Source organism: Vombatus ursinus, unplaced genomic scaffold (assembly GCF_900497805.2).
Source record: "Vombatus ursinus unplaced genomic scaffold, bare-nosed wombat genome assembly UNPS02014932.1, whole genome shotgun sequence".
NCBI classification, from domain to species: Eukaryota; Metazoa; Chordata; class Mammalia; order Diprotodontia; family Vombatidae; genus Vombatus; species Vombatus ursinus.
Window position 1 is genome coordinate 4,780,047 of NW_020954710.1, and position 19,178 is coordinate 4,799,224.

The 19,178-nt window shown below is 44.8% G+C and overlaps 1 protein-coding gene across 2 annotated transcripts; it reads left to right on the forward strand.

Annotated features, from left to right (window-relative positions):
* Positions 1-230: 230 nt before the first annotated feature.
* On the forward strand, positions 231-19,125 carry MAD2L2 (mitotic arrest deficient 2 like 2). Of its 2 annotated transcripts, XM_027843875.1 has the most exons (9): positions 231-328; positions 1,666-1,717; positions 1,853-1,971; positions 7,670-7,741; positions 8,835-8,935; positions 9,958-10,052; positions 10,916-10,989; positions 17,847-17,939; positions 18,783-19,125. In XM_027843875.1, exons 2-9 carry the CDS (start codon positions 1,678-1,680, stop codon positions 18,822-18,824), a joined length of 636 nt encoding a protein of 211 aa, XP_027699676.1. In that variant the 5' UTR covers positions 231-328; positions 1,666-1,677; the 3' UTR covers positions 18,825-19,125. The 2 variants fall into 2 exon arrangements, with proteins under 2 accessions (XP_027699676.1, XP_027699674.1); XM_027843873.1 differs by having other exon boundaries at positions 17,847-19,125.
* The last annotated feature ends 53 nt before the right edge of the window (positions 19,126-19,178 follow it).

Here is a 19,178-nt window from a genome sequence, read left to right on the forward strand (position 1 = left end):
GTAAAGCATCCCCGGCTTCGCGGCTCCTTCCCACCTGGCCAGATGTCGCCAGCATCCCCGCCGCAGGAGGCTCCGCGGAGCGCGAAGGGGAGGGGCGGGGAGAGGCGTTGGCGCGGGCCCGGGATAGGGGCGGAGCCCGCTATCTGGCGGGCGCTAGGACCCGGTGGGAGGCGGTGGGACGTCACCCCGCCGCGCGCCTGGAAGAGCGGGGTTCCGCGCTGGGGCCGCGGGTAGAGAAGGAGCTGGAGGCGAGCCGGAGCCGGAGCCGGAGCCGGAGCCGGAGCCGAGCGTCTGGGTTCGTTCGCCCCGCGCTGAGTGCCAGCAGCCGGTACTGGTCCCCTGGGGTCGAAGGGAGGAGGGGTGCCGGGCGGGTGGGCATTGTATAGCGGAGAGGGGTGCAGGGCGCTGCCCAGCTGCTGCTGCCGCTGCCAGTGTGCCCGCTGTGCCCTGGACCCGCCGCCGGAGCCAGATGTGCACTGTCCGAGCGCGGCAGGGAGGCTAGCAGCCTTTCCCCTTCCCAGATCGCCCTCCTTTCCAGGATGCTTCTCCCCCGCCGCCTCCACGGCAGCTGCATGTTCCGGGGGTCCTCATTTTCAGGCGACCCTTCTAGGGGCGCCCCTTCCTGCCTCCCACCTCCTCCGACCCCCCACCATCCTGGAAATCCCAGGAAGGGAGACGTGGAGACTGAACTTTCCTGGGCCCTCTTCTGCCTGCAGACTTGGGCGTGGGAGGGCCTGGGTCCAGATGACCGGTTTAGGCTTGGCAAACGCGAGCCCCTAGCTACACTCCAGGCGCCTGGAAGAAGGGGGCCATGCTCATTTTACCGTGGGACCCCTCTCCCTCCCCAGAAACCTGGTCACCCGTCCCTACTACCCTCGTGTTTGTTTGGTCCCGCGACTCTGGTCAATTTTTCTTAAACTTCCTGGAGGCTGGAGACGGTTTCATTTCATTTTTTTTGTCTTCTCATCCCCATCCCTTACACAGAATTGGCTTCTGAGGCCTTAGAGTGTGGGAACCTGGAGGGTGAAGGCTAGTCTGCTCACTCATTTATTCAATAAACGTTTATTAAATGCTAACTACGTGTACTAGGTACTGGAGATACCAGAACAAAGGCAAAATGAAACAGTCCCTTCCCTTGAGGAGCTCATATTCTTATAGGATTGTTAGGAATCAAATGAAATAATACATGTGAAGCACTTTGCAAACGTCGCTATATAAACGTTAGCCATTATTATCATTGTTATTATATAGGAATATCATTGCAGCCTAGGCTGTCCTAACGGTGTCTCCAGCTGTTAGGATTCAGGGGAGTAATAGGGATGGTGCTCAGCAGTAGGGTTTTGTAGACTTTCCTTTACCATTTGGAAGAAGGGATCAACAGCAGTCTGAACCCACCAGTCTGGGTGGCAGATAAAGTCTCCGCTGGAAGTATAAGGGCTTCTTGAGTTCTTAATTCAACTTTAATTAATTGTATAAGTTTGATAATTTAATAATAATTTTCTTTATTTATATAAATTTAAATCTGTATAATAATAATAATAATTTAGGGTTCTATTTCTTTACCTATGTGGATCTAAGCACCCCTTTGCCCCTTTGGGTTTGGTGGGCCAGTGGGTACAATTAGGCTGAGCCGTAAGAGACTATGCCTTCTTTCTCCTCTCCCAGGTGGCCAGAAGAATGACCACTCTCACTCGGCAGGACCTTAACTTTGGACAAGGTAAGAGCTCTCAGTTTTTCAGGGGCTCCTGCTGGAGAGCTGACGCCAGGCTGGCTGTGGTGTTGGGGTCACTGGGTGTGAATCTTGCCCGTTGCTCACCCAGAAGCACCTCAGAGCGTGTTTCTCTGTTTCCAGTGGTGGCTGATGTTCTCTGTGAATTCTTGGAAGTGGCTGTGCATCTCATCCTCTATGTCCGAGAGGTTTACCCTATTGGAATCTTCCAGAAGAGAAAGAAATACAATGTGCCTGTCCAGGTAGGGGATAGAGCTGTGAGGATATTTGGCTCTTGGTCAACTCATTTTATGAGGGACATTGTTGATAAACTCACTTGGGTCCAGGGGGAGGAGGGGACGAGGGGACAGGAGAGCATGCCGTATCGGTGTCATTTCAAACACGCTTGCCAGATGTCTATTTTCATAGATCAAAGGATGCCTACGTGGAAGGGGGGTTTTGACTTCTTCTTTTGGCCCCAAAAGATAGAACCAGGTGAAAGTGGCAGAGAGGCAGATTTTGGTTGGATATAAGGAAAATTTTCTAACAGCTGTTGAGAAGCAGGGTGGACTTTTTTAGGGGATAGTGGGTGCCTTGTGACTAGGAAATCGTCAAGTGGAAGCTAGATGCTCACTTTTGGGGGTGTCATAGCTCCACAGCAGGAAGGAGCCCCAGGGATTATGTGATTCAATCCTCTTCGGTTTAGAGGTGAAGAAACTGAGGCCAACAGAGGTGGCATGGCTCTTCTCTTGTATCCCCAGCACTTGTACTGTGCCTGGCAAAAGTAGGTACTTAATAAATGTTTATCGAATTGTCCAAGGTCGGGAAGGTAGTCAATAAACATTTATTAAGCACCTACTTCGTGCCAGGCACTGTACTTAATGCTAGGGATACAAATAAGAACAAGAATGACAGTCCCTACCCTCAACAAGCTTACAGTCAAATGGAAGGGAAGGAAGCCGGCTTAGCTGGGGAAGTTCTGAGTTCAATAAAGGAAGGCTTTGTGAGGAGTTTGCTGCCCCTCCCTCCAGTCCGTGGGGAGGGGCAGCTGTGGTGATGAATGTCCAGGCTGGATTAATTTCCAGGATGATGAGATTTCAGGTGATGAGCTTACCCTGGGGGAGACCTGGTGTTCCAGAAAAGCAGTTGATGGGAAATGAAAAGCGGTCACTGACTGCATTTCCAACGTAGTTTCTCCTGCTCCCTGATTTGATGTCTCTTGGGGAAAATGACATGGATGTAGGAAATACAGAACAAATACAGGATAGCATTTCAGGGGGAAGTATTTAGCAGCGGAGGGATACAGGAAAAGCCTTGCGTCAAGCTCCCACACTTGGAACTGAGCCTTGAAGGTGTTGGTGGGATTAGATCACCTCTGAGCTCCTTCCAAGTCCGTGGTTCCGAAAGGAAGCTTCAAAAGAAATCACTAAACAGTAGCACCTTGCTGGGGACTAGAAGCAGTCTTAAAAAATAACAGCTAGCATTTATGTAGAGCCTACTGTGTTCCAGACGCTGTGCTCAGTGCTTTCCAAATATTATCAGATTTGATTCTCAAAACAACCCTGGGAGGTGGGGACTATTATTATCTTCATTTTGCAATTGATAAAACTGAGGCAAATAGAGGGTGAGACAGGGTCAGATGGCTAGTAAGTATCTGAGGATTTGAACTCAGGTCTTCCTGACTCTAGGCCCAGTAGGATACCTAGCTGCCTTGATCCTGGACTTCCACGGTGGGTTAGAGAGTTCGGGAGATGAGGGAGGCTCCAGGAATCCTCAATGGGTCTTTGGAGAAATATGGTGGGGGTTGGGGGCGGGGGCAGACCTGTGTCTTGGGTTTCTTTGGGATTCCTTCTTGGCACAGGTTTGACTAGCTGCCCTCTTCAGTCTTTCCCACCTCTGAGATTCTTCTAATCTGTGGAAGTTTTTAGAGTCCTGTTCTGAGAAAAGGAATGTCCCAGGTGAGAAAGGAAGAACAGTGAAAGCTGAGCTTCACCCTCTTGTCTTGGAGGGCTTCCTGACTTTTCTCCTGAGCCCTCGAGCCCTGGGAAGCTGACCGCTGGTCCTTCCTTGGCATCTGAGATCCCCAGATCCCTCCATTTTTCCTGACCCACTTAAAAATGAAATCATCCTTCCCCTAATCTCCTCTGAAATTGTTGACTGGGAAAGAAAAAATTTCCTAGATGATCTCAGGGAGAGAAGACAGCTAAGTCAGAGAAGCTACCCAGAAAATTGTTCTTTCATTCATTAAGTCTCCTTGTCTCTGAGTGCCTGGTTGGGCTTTAACCAATCCTAAACCTCCCTTAATGTCGCCTAACCAGATTTGGAATGGGAAAGAGATAGGAAGCGTCCACCCCCTCCAATGCTGGGGCCATAATCAAATCAGCTACTGCTGTGGTCCATGGAAAGAATGTGTCAATCTACTGCTCTTTGTTGGCTCGCTCCACCATAACTTTCCTAACCAAAATGGCCCTCCCTGGTCACTACTCCCTTTTATATGCTCTCTTCCCCTTATTTGATAGGAGCAAACACAACAGTTGTATTTCTTTATCCTTCCTCCCTTCTTCCTCTACCCCCTAACCCCACCCAACTTGGAAAAAAGGTAATAGATGGATAGTGTAAGATCAATCAACATTTATTAGTATTGTTATTATCATGGACCTACTTTGCACCAGGTGCTGGGGATACAGAGGCAAGTAAAAGAATCTTGCCCTCAAAGGGTTTATATTCTTTTTGGGAAAACAAACATGTGTGCATGTATATACAAAATAAATACAGGATAATACTGCAGGGTGATATGGGCAGCTGACATAGGTGGGAGGTGGGGGGAGGTGGCGGGGATAGTACGCAGAGCTCACTGGTCTGGCCTGGAGTCAGGAAGACCTGAGTAAAAACCAGCCTCAGACATTTACTAGCGAGTCACTTTACCCTGTTTGCCTCAGTTTCCTCATCTGTAAAATGAGCTGGAGAAGGAAATGGCAAACCGCTCCAGTATCTCCGCCAAGAAAACCCCAAATGGGGTCATGAAGAGTTGGACACGACTGAAAAACAACTGAACAATATTACAGGGGAATGCACTGGAGACTGAAGGATTCAGGAAAGGCCTCTGGGTTCCCACATAGGGCTTTTTGGCCCTATTCTGATTTTGAGAATCAGGTGAAGCTTGAAGCCCTCAGAGAAGCAGCTGGCATAGGGAGTAGAGAGCTGGCCCTGAGTGCGGTTCCGACCTCTGACACCTACTGGCTGTGTGACCTTAGATGAGTCAAGACTTTAGTGTCAGAGAAGATGAAGGGGCTGATCTGCTTTGGTGGAGGGAGTGCTTTTTTCCCCTTTGAAGAGTGGAAGTCGAGTCTTAAGAAGGATAGAAGATCTTCCCACTTTGCACAGCAGCGAGAAAGCATGGGATCTCCCCTCCTTGATGACAGCGTGGCTTCATTTTGTCTCTCTAATCCCATTTCCTAGCCTATTCCCTGACATGTAATGGATGAAGACATCAAGCCCTGAGTTCAAATCTGGCCTCAGATACTTACTGTCTGTGACTGTGGGCAAGCCACTCACCCTCTGTTTGCCTCAGTTTCTTCAGCAGTAAAGTGGAAATAATAATAGCACCTCCCTCCCAAGGTTGTTGTGAGGATAAAAGAAGATCACATTTGTAAAGCACCATGTAAAGGCTTACTGTTAATAATGAAATGCTGTTCTAGGATGGAGACTGATGTTTTTTGTAGTTGTAATTTTTTTTTTGTTAAATTGAATTAAGTTGGAGCTCAGGTGGTATGAATGGATGAAAAGCATTTATTAAACACTGACTGTGTTTAGTATAAATACAGAATCAAAGAAGCTTAGATTCTAATGGGGGAGACAACATATGGAAGGGTTTTGTTGTTGTTCAGTCTTTTCAGCTGTATCTGACTCTCCCTGACCCCATTTGGGGTTTTCTTGGAAGAGATACTGGAGTGGTTTGCCATTTCCTTTTCCAGTTCATTCTATAGATAAGGAAACTGAGACAAGCAGGGTTAAGTGACTTGCCCAGGATCACAGAGCTAGTAAGTGTCATAGGCTGGATTTGAATTCAGGGCTTCCTGACTCCAGGCCTGGCTCTCTGTGCACTGTGTCACCTAGCTCCCCTTGGAAGGGTTAACATTAAGGGAAAATTGGGCTTATTGGGAGGGTATCCTTGTGAGAGTGGTGGTGTCCCCAGTGGTGAAGGATGGCTAGGCCTTCTTCTAAATATCTCCATTGTCCCCTCATTAAAGATAGAACCTTGAACTGTTCTAGGGTGGTAGCCTTTAAATCTTTTTTTTTTTTTTTTTTTGCTAATGCCACAGTATTCTTTGCCTTCAGGGCATGCGGAAGATTTTTTTTTCTATTTTTAAAAATATATTTTCATTTATTTCATTAAATATTTCCCAATTATGTGTAAAAATATTTTTAACAATCATTTTTCAAAAATTTGCATTCCAAATTCTGTCCCTCCCTCCTGCTGCCTTTCTCCCCTCCTTGAGAAGGCTGATTTGATATCAGTTATGCGTGTGTAGTCTTTCAAACTATATTTCTGTACTAACTGTGTTGTAAAAGAAAACGCAGAGAAAAAAAATATGCTTTAATCTGCATTCAGAGCTCATCAGTTCACTCTCTGGAAGTAGATAGCATTTTTCATCATGGATCCTTTGGAATTGTCTTGCATCATTGTCTTGATCAAAATTGCTAAGTCATTCACAGTTGATCATCTTTACAATGTTGCTGTTACTTTGCACAATGTTCTCCTGGTTCTGCTCACTTCACTCTGCATCAGTTCATGTGAGTCTTCCCAAGTTTTTCTGAAGCCATCCTGCTCATCATTTCTTATGGCACAATAGTATTCCATCACATTCCTATACCAGAACTTATTCAGCTATTCCCCAATTGATGAGTATCTCCTCAATTGCCACAAGGAAAAGTTTTTTAACAGTAATCTATTTTTAATTTTTTTTCCACTTAATAGTATTTTGTTTTTCCAATTACAAGTAAAGATAGTTTTCAACTTTCATTTTTATAAGATGTTGAGATCTGAATTTTTTTTTCTCCCTCCTGAAGATGGCAAGCAATCATGTTAAACATATTTCCACATTGGTCGTGTTGTGAAAGAAGAATCAGAACAGAAGGGAAAAGCTATAAGAAAGAAAAAACAAACAAAAAAAGGGAAAATAGTATGCTTTGATCTGCACTCACACTCCATAGTTCTTTGGATGTGGATAGCATTTTCCACCATGAGTCTACAAAAAAAACCCTCTATAAATATTTTAGTACGTATAGGTCCTTTTCCTTTTCCTTTGATCTCTTTGGAGTACAGACCTGGTGATGGTATTGCTGGGTCAAAGGGTTTGCACAGTTTTATAGCCCTTTGGACATAGTTCCAAATTGCTCTCCATGCTGAAGATTTAAATTGGCAGCTGGGAGGCATGTGATACATACACAAAGTTTTCCCCTCACTAAGAGCTGCCATTTTTGTTTCTTGTGAGTTCAAGGCTCTGTGTGTTCTGAGGTGTCTTGAGCCTATGGGTAATGGGCAAATTGTGTTTTTTTTTTTTTAATTTTGTGAATACTTGACTCACTTTGGTGCATATGCTGGTAAAGTCAAATTTATATAAAAATTATTTACAAATGACCCTTTACCTCTGATTACATGCAACATTTTGTGGCACACCCGACAACATGGCATGCCCATTGATAACCACTGACCCAGGGGAGATGAGGGTGGGGATAGCAGTTCTTGGGCCCCTCCATTCCACCCTTATTCCCTTTCTCTTCTTCCTTGTTTCTTCCTTGGCTCTGTTGCAGTCAGATTGCTTGTGGCTTTAGGGCAGAGATAGTTTTACTCTTTTTTGGTCTCTGTATCCTCAGCATCTGCTCTGTGTGCATAGTCGGAGCTTAATAAATGCTGAGTGATTATCCCAAGGACCTCTTTCTTGGTTCTTCTATGAACAGATGTCCTGCCATCCGGAGCTGAATCAGTACATTCAAGATACCCTACACTGTGTTAAGCCATTGCTGGAGAAGGTGAGTAGTAATGGTGCTGCCCCTGCCCTCCAGATTCCCCAATCCCTCTGGTCCTTTCTCACTGCCTCACTTGTGCTTCTCTGGGGGTCATGGATTCTGGCTGAGCTTTGAGACGGGTCATCTGACTAGATCTAGGGCTGAAGGGTCCTTAGAGATCATCTAGTCCAGCCTCTTCATTTTACAGTCTGATAAACTGAGACCTAGATGGGTTAAAATGGCTTACCCAAATTCACAGAGGTAATAAGTAGCTGAGTGGGGATTTGAACCTGGGTCCTCTGTTTCCTCTTCTCTGAAATGAGACAGTAAATAGTCTCTAATGCCCCCTCTGCCTCTAAAGCTATGATCCTCTGAATCCAGATGCAGCCCAGCTTTTTGTCTCCTGCGCCATATTTCTCTCATGTATTGGTTACATGATATACAGAGGTGCAGGATGGCACAATGATAGAGAGCTGGCCTGACACATACTGGCACGATGGCCTTTGGGCAAACCAGGATTGGTACCTCTTGGTGCCCAGGCAACTCTCTTTGGCAAGGTAAAGAACAGTTGATATCTGCATAGGTGAAGGGAGCTTCCTTACTAGGTGGTATCGAATGAAATCACAAACACACACACACACACACACACACACACACACACACACACACACACAGTCAAAATTCAATGCCCAGATTGCTCTACTGTGTGCCTTCCCCCCACCACCATTATCTTCCATTCACATCGTCTGCACATAGTTGTTCTCTCCCATTGGGAAGCCAAGTCCTGGAGTGCAGGGGCTGGTTTTACTTTTCTTTTTATCCTTAACCCTTAGCATAGTGCCTGGCACATAGAAGGCACTTAATAAATGCTTATTGACTTGATTGTTGACTGACTTCAGGAGTAGAAGGCAGTAAAAGCAGCGGTCTTTGGGCACCGACTGACTTTAGGTGATTTTCGTAACTCTGACCTATGGAGGGACTTGGAGGTTTGTGTTCTGGGTCTCTCTGCCTGCTGTGGGATGCCTGGGAAGGATGTGGGTGCTAAAATGCTGGTTTCTAAATTGTTATGGTTGCTGTGGTTGATGTTGCTGTGGGATGGGATGACCTCTGTTTGCAGAATGATGTGGAAAAGGTCGTGGTGGTGATTTTGGACAAAGAGCACCACCCAGTGGAGAGATTTGTCTTCGAAATCACTCAGCCTCCCCTGCTTTCTATCAGGTAAGCCCAGAACTCTGGGACTTTTGCTGGGAAGATTGCTGGGATAAAGAAGAACGTGGTCTTAGAAGGGAGAACTTAGGAGCTTAGAACACTGTTAAAATGTTAGAGCTAGGTGGGACCCTTAGGACCCAGAATAATAGAACTTAGAGGGATCCTAGCTCAGAAAATGTCAGAGAGGAGGAACCTTAGACTAGAGAATGTCCCAACGTGGGATGTCTGATAGAACCAGAAAGGACCTCATCACAGAGAACATTGGGGTTCTTGACTTGACCCCATGAGCTTATTTTCTAATAATCTGATAACCACATTTCAGTAGAAGTGGCTTTTTTTATAGTCCTATGTGTTTTATTTTTTAGGCATTTAAAAACATGGTTCTGAAAAGGGGTCTGTCCACAGACTTCCTCAGACTGCCAGAGGGCCTGATCTAACCTCCAGATTTTAGGGGTGAAGAACTGAGGCTGAGGAGGGTCAAAGAAGGGCATACCTATGTGTAGCTTGGCATTCTCATAGGATCTTAGGGCTGTATCTAGAAGGGAGCTCAGAGGGATCTAGGACTTCCACTACCCAATTTTACAGAGGAAAAAAAGGCTGGAAGGTAAAGTGATTTATCCAAGGTCACCAGGGAGCAGAGTGAAGATTTGAACCCATGTCTTCAATTCTCCTCCTCTTGTTTTTTGTCCCCATCTAGCAGTATCGTGCTAAAGCCCCATACTGATGTGCTTAGGAGACCCAAAAAATGGGGCAGACTGATGGAGGGGACCCAGAACCCTTCGGTAGACTCCACTTATGTGGCTTTAGTGAAAAGACCACCTGACCTGGGTGTCAGGGATTTTGGGTTCCAGTTTCATCTCTTCAAGTGGCTTCCTGTCTCTGGGCCCTAGTTTCTCCATCTGTAAAAGGAGGAGAATTAACTGAGATGATCTTCCAAGGCTCCAGCCTGACTTTCACTGGGTGGGTGAGGCCTGTTGGTGAAAACTCCCTCCAGCGCACACAGGGGGGTCACCAGCTCCTCTCATTCCCAGCTCAGACTCTCTGCTGTCCCATGTGGAGCAGCTGCTTCGTGCCTTCATCCTGAAGATCAGCGTCTGTGATGCCGTCCTGGACCACAACCCCCCAGGTAGGCCCTGTTGAGGGTTCTGACTCCTGGGCTTTGGGTGTTTGCTGGTTTTTTTCCTGTCTGTTCTCTCCTGGATTGGAGCCCATCCCGTTGGGCATCTGTCCCTGGACCACAGTTCCCAGGTAGGCCCTGTTGAGTGTTCTGACTCCTGGGCTTTGGGTGTTTGCTGGTTTTTTTCCTGTCTGTCCTCTCCTGGATTGGAGCCCGTCCCATTGGGCATCTGTCCTTGCGGATGGGCCTGCAGGGGAGCTTCCTGGAGGCTGTTCCTCAGGCTGAGCTGAATTCCCCCGAATGCTCCTGGGGGTGCACACACCTTGGTCCAGTGCCACACATGCTCCAACCCAGCCCATCACTCTGCCTCTTTCATGAAGCCATTTGTACCCCTCCCATTCTTCAGAGCCTAGCTTCCCCCTTGCCACCTCCTGGAAGTCTTCCAGGATGGACTTATTCCTCCTGGGTTCAATCACACCATCCACTCTCCTTTAGTGTGGCTGTAGTCTATTTCCACTGTGACCATTTCTACTTATATACGTTCATGCAGGGCTCTTTTGTAAAAAGAGACTGTCTTTAAGTCTTTCCACATCTATATTTAGTCTTCATTAGACCAGGGAGTGCCAAAAGGACAGAGGCTTTGAGTGGGCTCAAGTGGGGATGGCCTTGAAGGAAACTGGCCTTGGATATTGGGTCCAGCTGTGCAGGCCCCGGGTCATTTTACTGTGAGTATTCAGAGGCCAGAGCACTATGCTAGAGCTCGACCAGCTGGGGAGGCCAGATGGAAAGGAGACAGGAGCGTGATCAGGCTTCCTCTCAGGAGTACCACCCTTCCCTTCCTGCTTTGATATGTCCCTTCCTCCCTGATGCAGGCTGCACCTTCACTGTCTTGGTCCACACGCGGGAAGCAGCCACACGAAACATGGAGAAGATTCAGGTGATCAAGGTGAGTTCTGGTCTGTGATGGTAATGTCTTGAGGACATCCCGTCTCTAGTTTTGCTTCTGACAGGACTTGCTGTGTGACCTTGGAGCGGTCTGTTTCCCTCCCTCCACCTGATTCCTCACCTGTGAACCACTGAAGTCAGTATGAATGAGTGAATGAAAAAGCATTCATTAAGTGCCTGCTGTGTGCCACGCACTGTGCTGTGTATCCACTGGGGAGACGAATACCTAAGAGAGATAACCTTTAGCCTCTGGGGGATACAACACATTTGGGGATGGAGGCCAGGAAAGGAAGAGGATTGTGGTCTGAGGATCGCAGGGATTCAGAATGGAGCCGTAAGTCAAGACTGTCGTGCCCATTCCAGAAGGTGGTGTTGATGTGATTAGTGTATCCCAAGACAGTGAGAGGGGTTAGGGAAGATGGTGAGACACTTGGGGTGGCTGGACAGGATGAGAAACATGGTTTAGAGCTGCCTGGATATATAGTGGGTTGGCTGAGTTTGGACTACCTTGTGTACTCTGGACAGTCCAGCCTCAGACCAGCAGGTCCAAAGCTGAGTGGATGAACTCCCAGGTAGGAGGGGCATGGTCTCTGGGTACAAGGGGTGGATAACGTAGGGCAAGTGGCAAGCTGCCCAGTGTCTGAAGCACAGTCAGGGACCTGCTAGGTAGATAATGGTGGGTTGGGCGAGTTGACCTTTACTCACCAATCAGGACCACTCAGTACTTCCAGGGTCTGGGATTTTGTGGGGAAGGAAAGGGGCGGTGACTATAGAGTCTGCTGCTTGACTTTGGCAGTCACAATGCTAAGGAGTTGTGCAAGAATCCTAGTGGGATGGGGGGACCATCCTTGGTGAGCTCAGGGAGGGTGGCAGATGAGATTTGAACTAGGTAGATAGGCAGGGATGGGTTGACATCTGTCCCATTGGAGGGATCACAGATACAATGGCATATGGGAGTGGTCCTCTCTCCCCTTCCCAGCTTAGCAGGTGATTCTCTGCCCAAAACAGTCTGTCTGCTCTGTGGCCGGCTGAGTGATGAGCCTCTGTCTCTGGGCCTTTACGGGAATAGGCGGTCCTGTCAGAACCAGCCATTTCTTAAGCCAGTAGGAGACACCCATAAAATGGGAAGGAGAAAAACATCCTTCTGGTATCACAGGGCTGGTGGGAGAAGAGGGGTGTGGGTGCACTTCAAAAGGAAATCTGTGGGATCTAAGCCTAGCCCTTGTTCGAGGTCCAAGCCCTTTCATCCCCCAGCACAGTGCCTGGCACACAGTAGGTGCTTAATAAGTGTTTATTAAATTTTAAAAAATTATTAATGACCCACAGTGTGCAAAAGGTGGGTAGTGGTATGATTGGGGGGGCCACTTGGAAGGATAAAGAGCTTATGGACCCTGTTGACATATGGCTGGGGGAAACTGAGGCCCTGCTTAGAGAGATTATGAGCTCCATGAGGGTCAGATCCATGACTTAATAGAGAGAGAAGAAACAGCTATAAAATTAGTCAACAAGCTTTTATGAAGCACCTACTCTGTAGAGGCGCTCTGCTAGACACAAGGGAAACCAGTCAGAGCATATTAGGAAATAACCGTGACACAAAAAATCTGTGGTAAGTGCACTAGAGCAGAGGTTTCTGAAGTGGGGGGATACAGCCCACCTTGGGGAATGCTGGAACGATCCAAGGGGGCAGTAGCAGCCTCAGGTGCAATTGGGGGGCGTTGAATAAAAATAAGGGGTTGGTGGAAGCATAAGGAAAGAAGAGGTAATAAAATTTTGAAAAACTGTTCATACATGTTTCATCTGTTATGTAACAGTTAAAGTTGTAGTGATTATATTATTTTCCAAATAAACACACAAAATGCAAGTTATAACAGATCAGTGGTCAAGTCTGCTGACAGGTCTTAACGAGCAAGTGTTGACGGGTGAGCATGTTGTATATTGTCGGGAAGTCCAGCCTGCATGGGCAGGAATATGCATGGGTAATAACTTGTTTGCAATATGATACTATATGGTTTCATGATACAATATTGCGTCATCAAAATTTCAATGCAGGAAAAAAAAGCCCATAAATTTATAATAAATTATTAAATTTAAGATGCGTCGTTTTAAAAAAATTATGTATTTTTTGAAATGACACAGATTTCAAAAAAATAGTTAAAGGGTTAAAGAAAGATTTTTGGGAGAGCTAGGTGGTGCAGTGGATGGAGAACCTGCCCTGGAGTCAGGAGGACCTGAGTTCAAATCTGGTCTCAGACCAGACACTTGACACTTATTAGCTGAGTGACCCTGAGCAAGTCACTTAACTCCAATTGCCTCGCCAAAACAAAAAGAAAGAAAGAAAGAAAGATTTCCAGGGGACTCTGAGTAATTTTTTTTTTTTTTTTGGGAAAAGGGGGTGGTAGACCAAATGAGTTGGGGAATCTCTGCACTAGAGAGATGCCACACAAAGTACTCTGTGAAGTTCAGACCTTGGTTTCTCCCTGTGTAAAATCAAGGGGGCTGAACTGGATGGCCTGTGAGGCCCCTTCCAGCTCTAAATCTGTAATCTGAAAGTGAAAACAAAAGGTCTGTGTGTATCAGTCAGTTAATAAGCATTTATTAAGCACCTACTGTATGCCAGGCACTGTGCTAAAAGCTGGGAATACAAAAAGAAGGGGAAAGATAGGACAAAGGATGGGTGAGAATTTAACAAGTGAAAGTGGGGCCAGGAAACATTCTAAACACGTCCAACAGGATTAGCCAAGGCTGGGAGGTAGGGAGGAGACTCCCAGTGGTTTGGTTGGAACATCAAGAAAGGCAGGGACTAATTTGACAATTGGTAAAAAGGCCAGATTGTAAGACTGCCTTGTAAGGGATCTCCCTCTAGGTGCTATGGCTCAAAACAGGAAGGGATTCCCTGGGATTCTTTTTTTTTTTCTTTCTTTAATAAATTTTTATTTCCCCAGTTACATGTACAGTTTTTTAACAATTATTTTAAAAAATTTTAAGTTCCAAATTCCCTCCTTCCTTCCCCTCCTCCCTCTTTAAGAAGACAAGCAGTTTGATTTGATATCAATTATACATGTGAAGTCATGAAAAACACATTTCCATATTAGCCATATTGCCAAAGAAGCACAGACAAAAAATAAAACAAGAAAAATAAAGTTTAAAAAAAATATGCTTCAAACTGCCTTCAGAGTTTATCGGTTTTCGCTCTCTCTCTGGAGAAGGATGGCATTTTTCATCATGGTTTCTTTGGGATTGTCTTGGTGAAGTCTTGCTCAGAACAGCCAAGTCTTTCACAGTCAATCATCTTCACGATACCACTGTTACTATGTGCAACACTCCCTGATTGTGCTCACTTTGGGTGTAGTTCTAAATTGCTCTCCAAAATGGCTACGCTAGTTTATGACTTCATTAACAATGCATTAGTGACTGTTGGTGGAGTTGTGAATTGATCCAACGATTCTGCAGAGCAATTTGGAACTACATCCAAAGGGCAGTCAAACTCTGTGTACCCTCTGATCCACCAATACCACTACTAGGTCTGTATCCCAGAGAGATTAAAAAAAGGGGAGGGAAAAGAAATGCAGGAGAAGGTGGCCTAGCCATTCCAGATCTTAAATTGTATTATAAAGCAGCAGTCATCAAAACTGCTTGCTACTGGCTAAGAAATAGAGTGGTGAATCAGTGGAATAGGTTAAATATGCAAGACACAATAGTCAATGACTATAGTAATCTGTTATTTGATAAACCCAAAGACTCCAGCTTCTGGGATAAGAACCCACTCTTTGAAAAAAACTGCTGGGAAAACTGGAAAAGAGTATGGAAGAAACTAGGCATAGACCAAAATCTCACACCATATGCCAAAATAAAGTCAAAATGGGTTCATGATTTAGATATAAAGGCTGATACTATAAGCAAACTGGGAGAGCAAGGAATAGTTTACCTGTCAGATTTATGGAGAACAGAAGAATTCATGACCAAACAGGAGATAGAGAACTTTATGAAAAGCAAAATGGATAACTTTGATTGCATTAAATTGAAAAGTTTTTGCACAAACAAAGCCAATGCAACCAAGTTTAGAAGGAAAGTAGAAAATTGGGAAAGAATTTTTACAACCAATGTCTCTGTTAAGGGCCTCATTTCTAAAATATATAGAGAATTAAGTCAAATTTATAAGAATACAAGTCATTCCCAATTGATAAATGATCACAGGATATGAACAGGCAGTTCTCAGAGGAAGAAATTAAAGCCATCTATAGTCATATGAAATAATGCTCTAAATCACTATTGATTAGAGAAATGAAAATCGAAACAACTCTGAGGTACCACATCACACCTATCAGATTGGCCAACATGACAAAACAGGAAAATGATAAATGTTGGATATAAGATGTGGGAAAATTGGAACACTAATGTATTGTTGGTGGAGTTGTGAAATGATCCAACTATTTTGGAGAACAATTTGGAACTATGCCCAAAGGGCCATAAAAATGTGCATACCCTTTGACCCAGCAATAGCACTTGTAGGGCTATATCCCAGAGAGATCATACAAATGGGAAAAGGACCCACATGTACAAAAATATTTATAGCAGCTCTTTTTGTAGTGACAAAGAATTGGAAATTGAGAGGATGCCCATCAATTGGGAAATGGCTAAACAAGTTGTGGTATATAAATGTAATGGAATACTATTGTGCTATAAGAAATGATGAGCAAGCAGACTTCAGAAAAACCTGAAAACACTTGTATGGTCTGAGGCTGAGTGAAGTGAGCAGAACCAGAAGAACGTTGTACACAATAACAGCCACATTGTGCGATGACTAATAGTGATAGACTTAACCCTTCTCAGCAATATAGAAATCTAAGATATCTCCAAAGGCCTTGTGATGGAAAATGCTATCCACAAAGAAGAAAGAACTATGAAGTTTGAATGCAGATCAAAGCATACTATTTGCTATTTTTTTTTTTCTGTTGTATTTTGTTTCCTCTTTCTGGTGGTTCCTCCTATTGGTTCTAATTCTTACTTACAACATCACTAATGTGAAAGTATGTTTAATAGGAATGTATATGTATAGCCTATATCAGATTGCGCATTGTCTTGGGGAGGGAAGGGGAGAAAAATTTAAAACTCAAAAGCTTATGGAAGTGATTGTTGATAATTCAAAATAAATTAATAAAAAAAGGGGGGGAAGGGAGGAAGGACCTACTTGTACCAAAATATTTATAGCCCCTCTTTTTGTGGTGGCAAAGAATTGGAAATTGAGGGGTTGCCCATCAATTGGGGAATGGCTGAACAAATTCTGATGTATGATGATAGAATACTATTGTGCTGTAAGAAATGATGAGCAGGACAATTTCAGAAAAACCTGGAAAGACTTACATGATCTGATGCAGAGTGAAGTGAGCAGAACCAGGAGAACATTGTACACAGTAACAACAACATTGTAAGAATAATCAACTATGAATGACTTAGCTCTTCTCAGCAATACAATGATCCACAACAATTCCAAAGGACACATGAAGAAACATGCTATCCACATCCAGAGAAAGAACTGATGGAGTCTGAATGCAGAGCAAAGCATACTATTTTTACTTTTATTTTTTACGTGTTTTTTATTCTTTTGGTGTGTTTCTTCTTTCACAGCATGACTAATATGGAAACGTTATATGTGATTACACATAGATAACCTATATGAAATTGCTTACCATCTTGGAGAGGGAGGGAGGGACAAAAGTGGAACTCAAAATTAAAAAAATAATAATGTTAAAATTTGACTTTACATGTAATTGGAAAAAAAAAGATGAGAGATTAAATGCCCCCAAAAAACCCCAGTACATTAATGTCCCAATTTTTCCATATTCCCTCTAGCATTTGTCATTTTCCTTTCCTGTCATGTTAACCAATTTGAAAGGTGTGGGGTGGTATCTCAGAGTTGTTTTAATTTGCATTTCTCTAATCAGCAGTGATTAGAGCATTTTTTCATGTGACAATTGTTAGCACCCATCTGTTCTTTTGCTTCACTTGGAGGATTTTTTTTGGGGGGGGGGTGGGGGGGGTGTGGGGTGGGAAACCAGAAGGAGGAGGAGAAGAAGGGGAGAGAGAGAGAGAATAGTCATGTAAACAGTAAAATTAAACATAAAATCAACATTAAACATAGAATTAAAATTAACATAGATGTTTTTCTGGAATATGGATTTCTTTCAGAATTCTTTACATAAGGTCAGATTTTTGTAATGTGAGTTTACATAAAGTGAGAACTGTCTGTATAGTGTCTTGGCCTACCCATAAGCAATTAATATTTCTCCAGTTGTTTAGATGTATGAAAAGTGTTTTGTAATTGTGTTCAAATAATCCCTGGGTTTGTCTTGGCAGGTAGACTACCAAGTATTTTATATTATCTGCAGTTATTTTAAATGGAATTTCTTTTTCTATCTCTTGCTGCTGGGTTTTGTTGGTAGTATATAGAAATGCTATTGATTTATGTGGGTTTATTTTATATCCTGTAACTTTACTGAAGTTATTAATTGTTTCAACTAGCTTTTTTAGTTGATTCCCTAGGGTTCTCTATACCATCATCTGCATAGACTGATAGTTTTGTTTTTTCATTGTCTATTCTAATTCCTTCCATTTCTTTTTCTTGTTTTATTGCCATAGCTAGCATTTCTAGTACCATAGTGAATAATAGTGGTGATAATGAACATCCTTGCTTCACCCCTGATCTTACTGGGAAGGTTTCAAGTTTATCCCCTTTATAGATAATGCTTTGTTATTGGTTTTAGATAGATACTGTTTATTATTTTAAGAATGTCATCCAGGGATTCTTAACTAGGGGTTTTCCCTCTTCAACTTGTGGAATTCTGCCCTCTTTGCTCTTAGGACTTCCCCTGGATCTTGGCAGACGAGCAAGATGTGCACATGCATGACCCCCGGCTAATCCCACTGAAGACCATGACCTCAGACATTTTAAAGGTGAAGCTGGGTGGGAAGGACTTAATGGGACCTAGGCATCCCAGTGACTGCTAGGAGACAGATTTCACAATGCTTAGAGAATGCTTATGAGGGGCTTAGTGGCTGTGACCAGCGTAGCCCCAGGAGACCTCCTAAGCTGCCTTTGGTTGAAGGCTTAGGAAGAACCAATCTATTATTTTAAACTCTCCAGGAAGGAATTGGTCTCTCCCGTGCCTTACAGCTATAACCCTGCTAGCCATACCCAGGGCAGAGCCCTGACTCCTAGCAGGGAATCCTGACCCGTCTGATCTTGATTGGCCAAGGGCACTGTGGACAAGCTTCCTCTCACCTAGAGGGTGGGGCAGAGGGCAGAGAGTGGGCAGCCCTTGGCTATTTCCCCATGTCCCCTGATCAGTCACCCACCCCTTGAGTGAGAGCATTTGTCTCAGGTCAGAAAAAGTCCCCACTTGGATCTTTTTGCAGGTTCCTAGAGGCCAACTGTCTAATCCCTACCCCCCAGAAGCATCCCTTCTGTGACATCTTGGGCAAGTGGACTTGTTTGAAGAGTGCCAAGAGAAGCTCATGACTTCCTAAGGCAGCCTGTGCCACTTTTGGATGGCCCCCATTAGGGAATAGGGGTTAGGATGTTTTTCCTGCCACCAAGTCCAAATGTGCTTCTCTGTTACTTCTAACCACTGCTCTCTGGCACCAGATAGAACAATTCTGATCCCTCCTTTGAGCCTCAGTGTTCCCATCTGTGAAATGGGGGTGGTGGTGGTAATAATAATTCTCTGTAAGCTTTAGAGTGCCACAGAAACATGACCTTTAACCATCATCACCACCGGCATGGTTTCCTTCTAACAGATGCAGTTGTACGTGGAGGAGAGGGCTCACAAGAGCAGCTGAAGCAGGACTGGACTTTGGCAGCCACCATGGGCCCCTCTTGGCCTGAAACTGCCTCGCTGGCTCCAAGTGCTCTTACCCCGTCGTCTGACAGACCAGGCAAGTCCAGCATCACCCTTGAGACTGGCTCCCTCGGCCAGCTCTGGTCACAGACCGACCAGCCTTGGATCACTAGGAAGGAATCCCAGGGAGAGGGTGGAGAGAACCTACGACCCTGTTCTCTGCTGTCCTTGGGTCCTTTTGAACACAAGTGGCCATTGTAAATCGGACTGTGGTTTTTGTTTCAATAAAAGACCTGAGGGCAGCGTCCTGTGGATTGTTGCTCAAAGATAGGGAAGCCTCGATTGACCTGGGATT

Coding starts and splice junctions, on each gene's coding strand:
- MAD2L2 (XM_027843873.1), top strand. CDS start 1,678: ATGACCACTCTCACTCGGCAGGACCTTAACTTTGGACAAG. Junction 8,936..9,957: donor CCTCCCCTGCTTTCTATCAG/GTAAGCCCAGAA, acceptor TCTCATTCCCAG/CTCAGACTCTCTGCTGTCCC. Junction 10,053..10,915: donor CCTGGACCACAACCCCCCAG/GTAGGCCCTGTT, acceptor TCCCTGATGCAG/GCTGCACCTTCACTGTCTTG.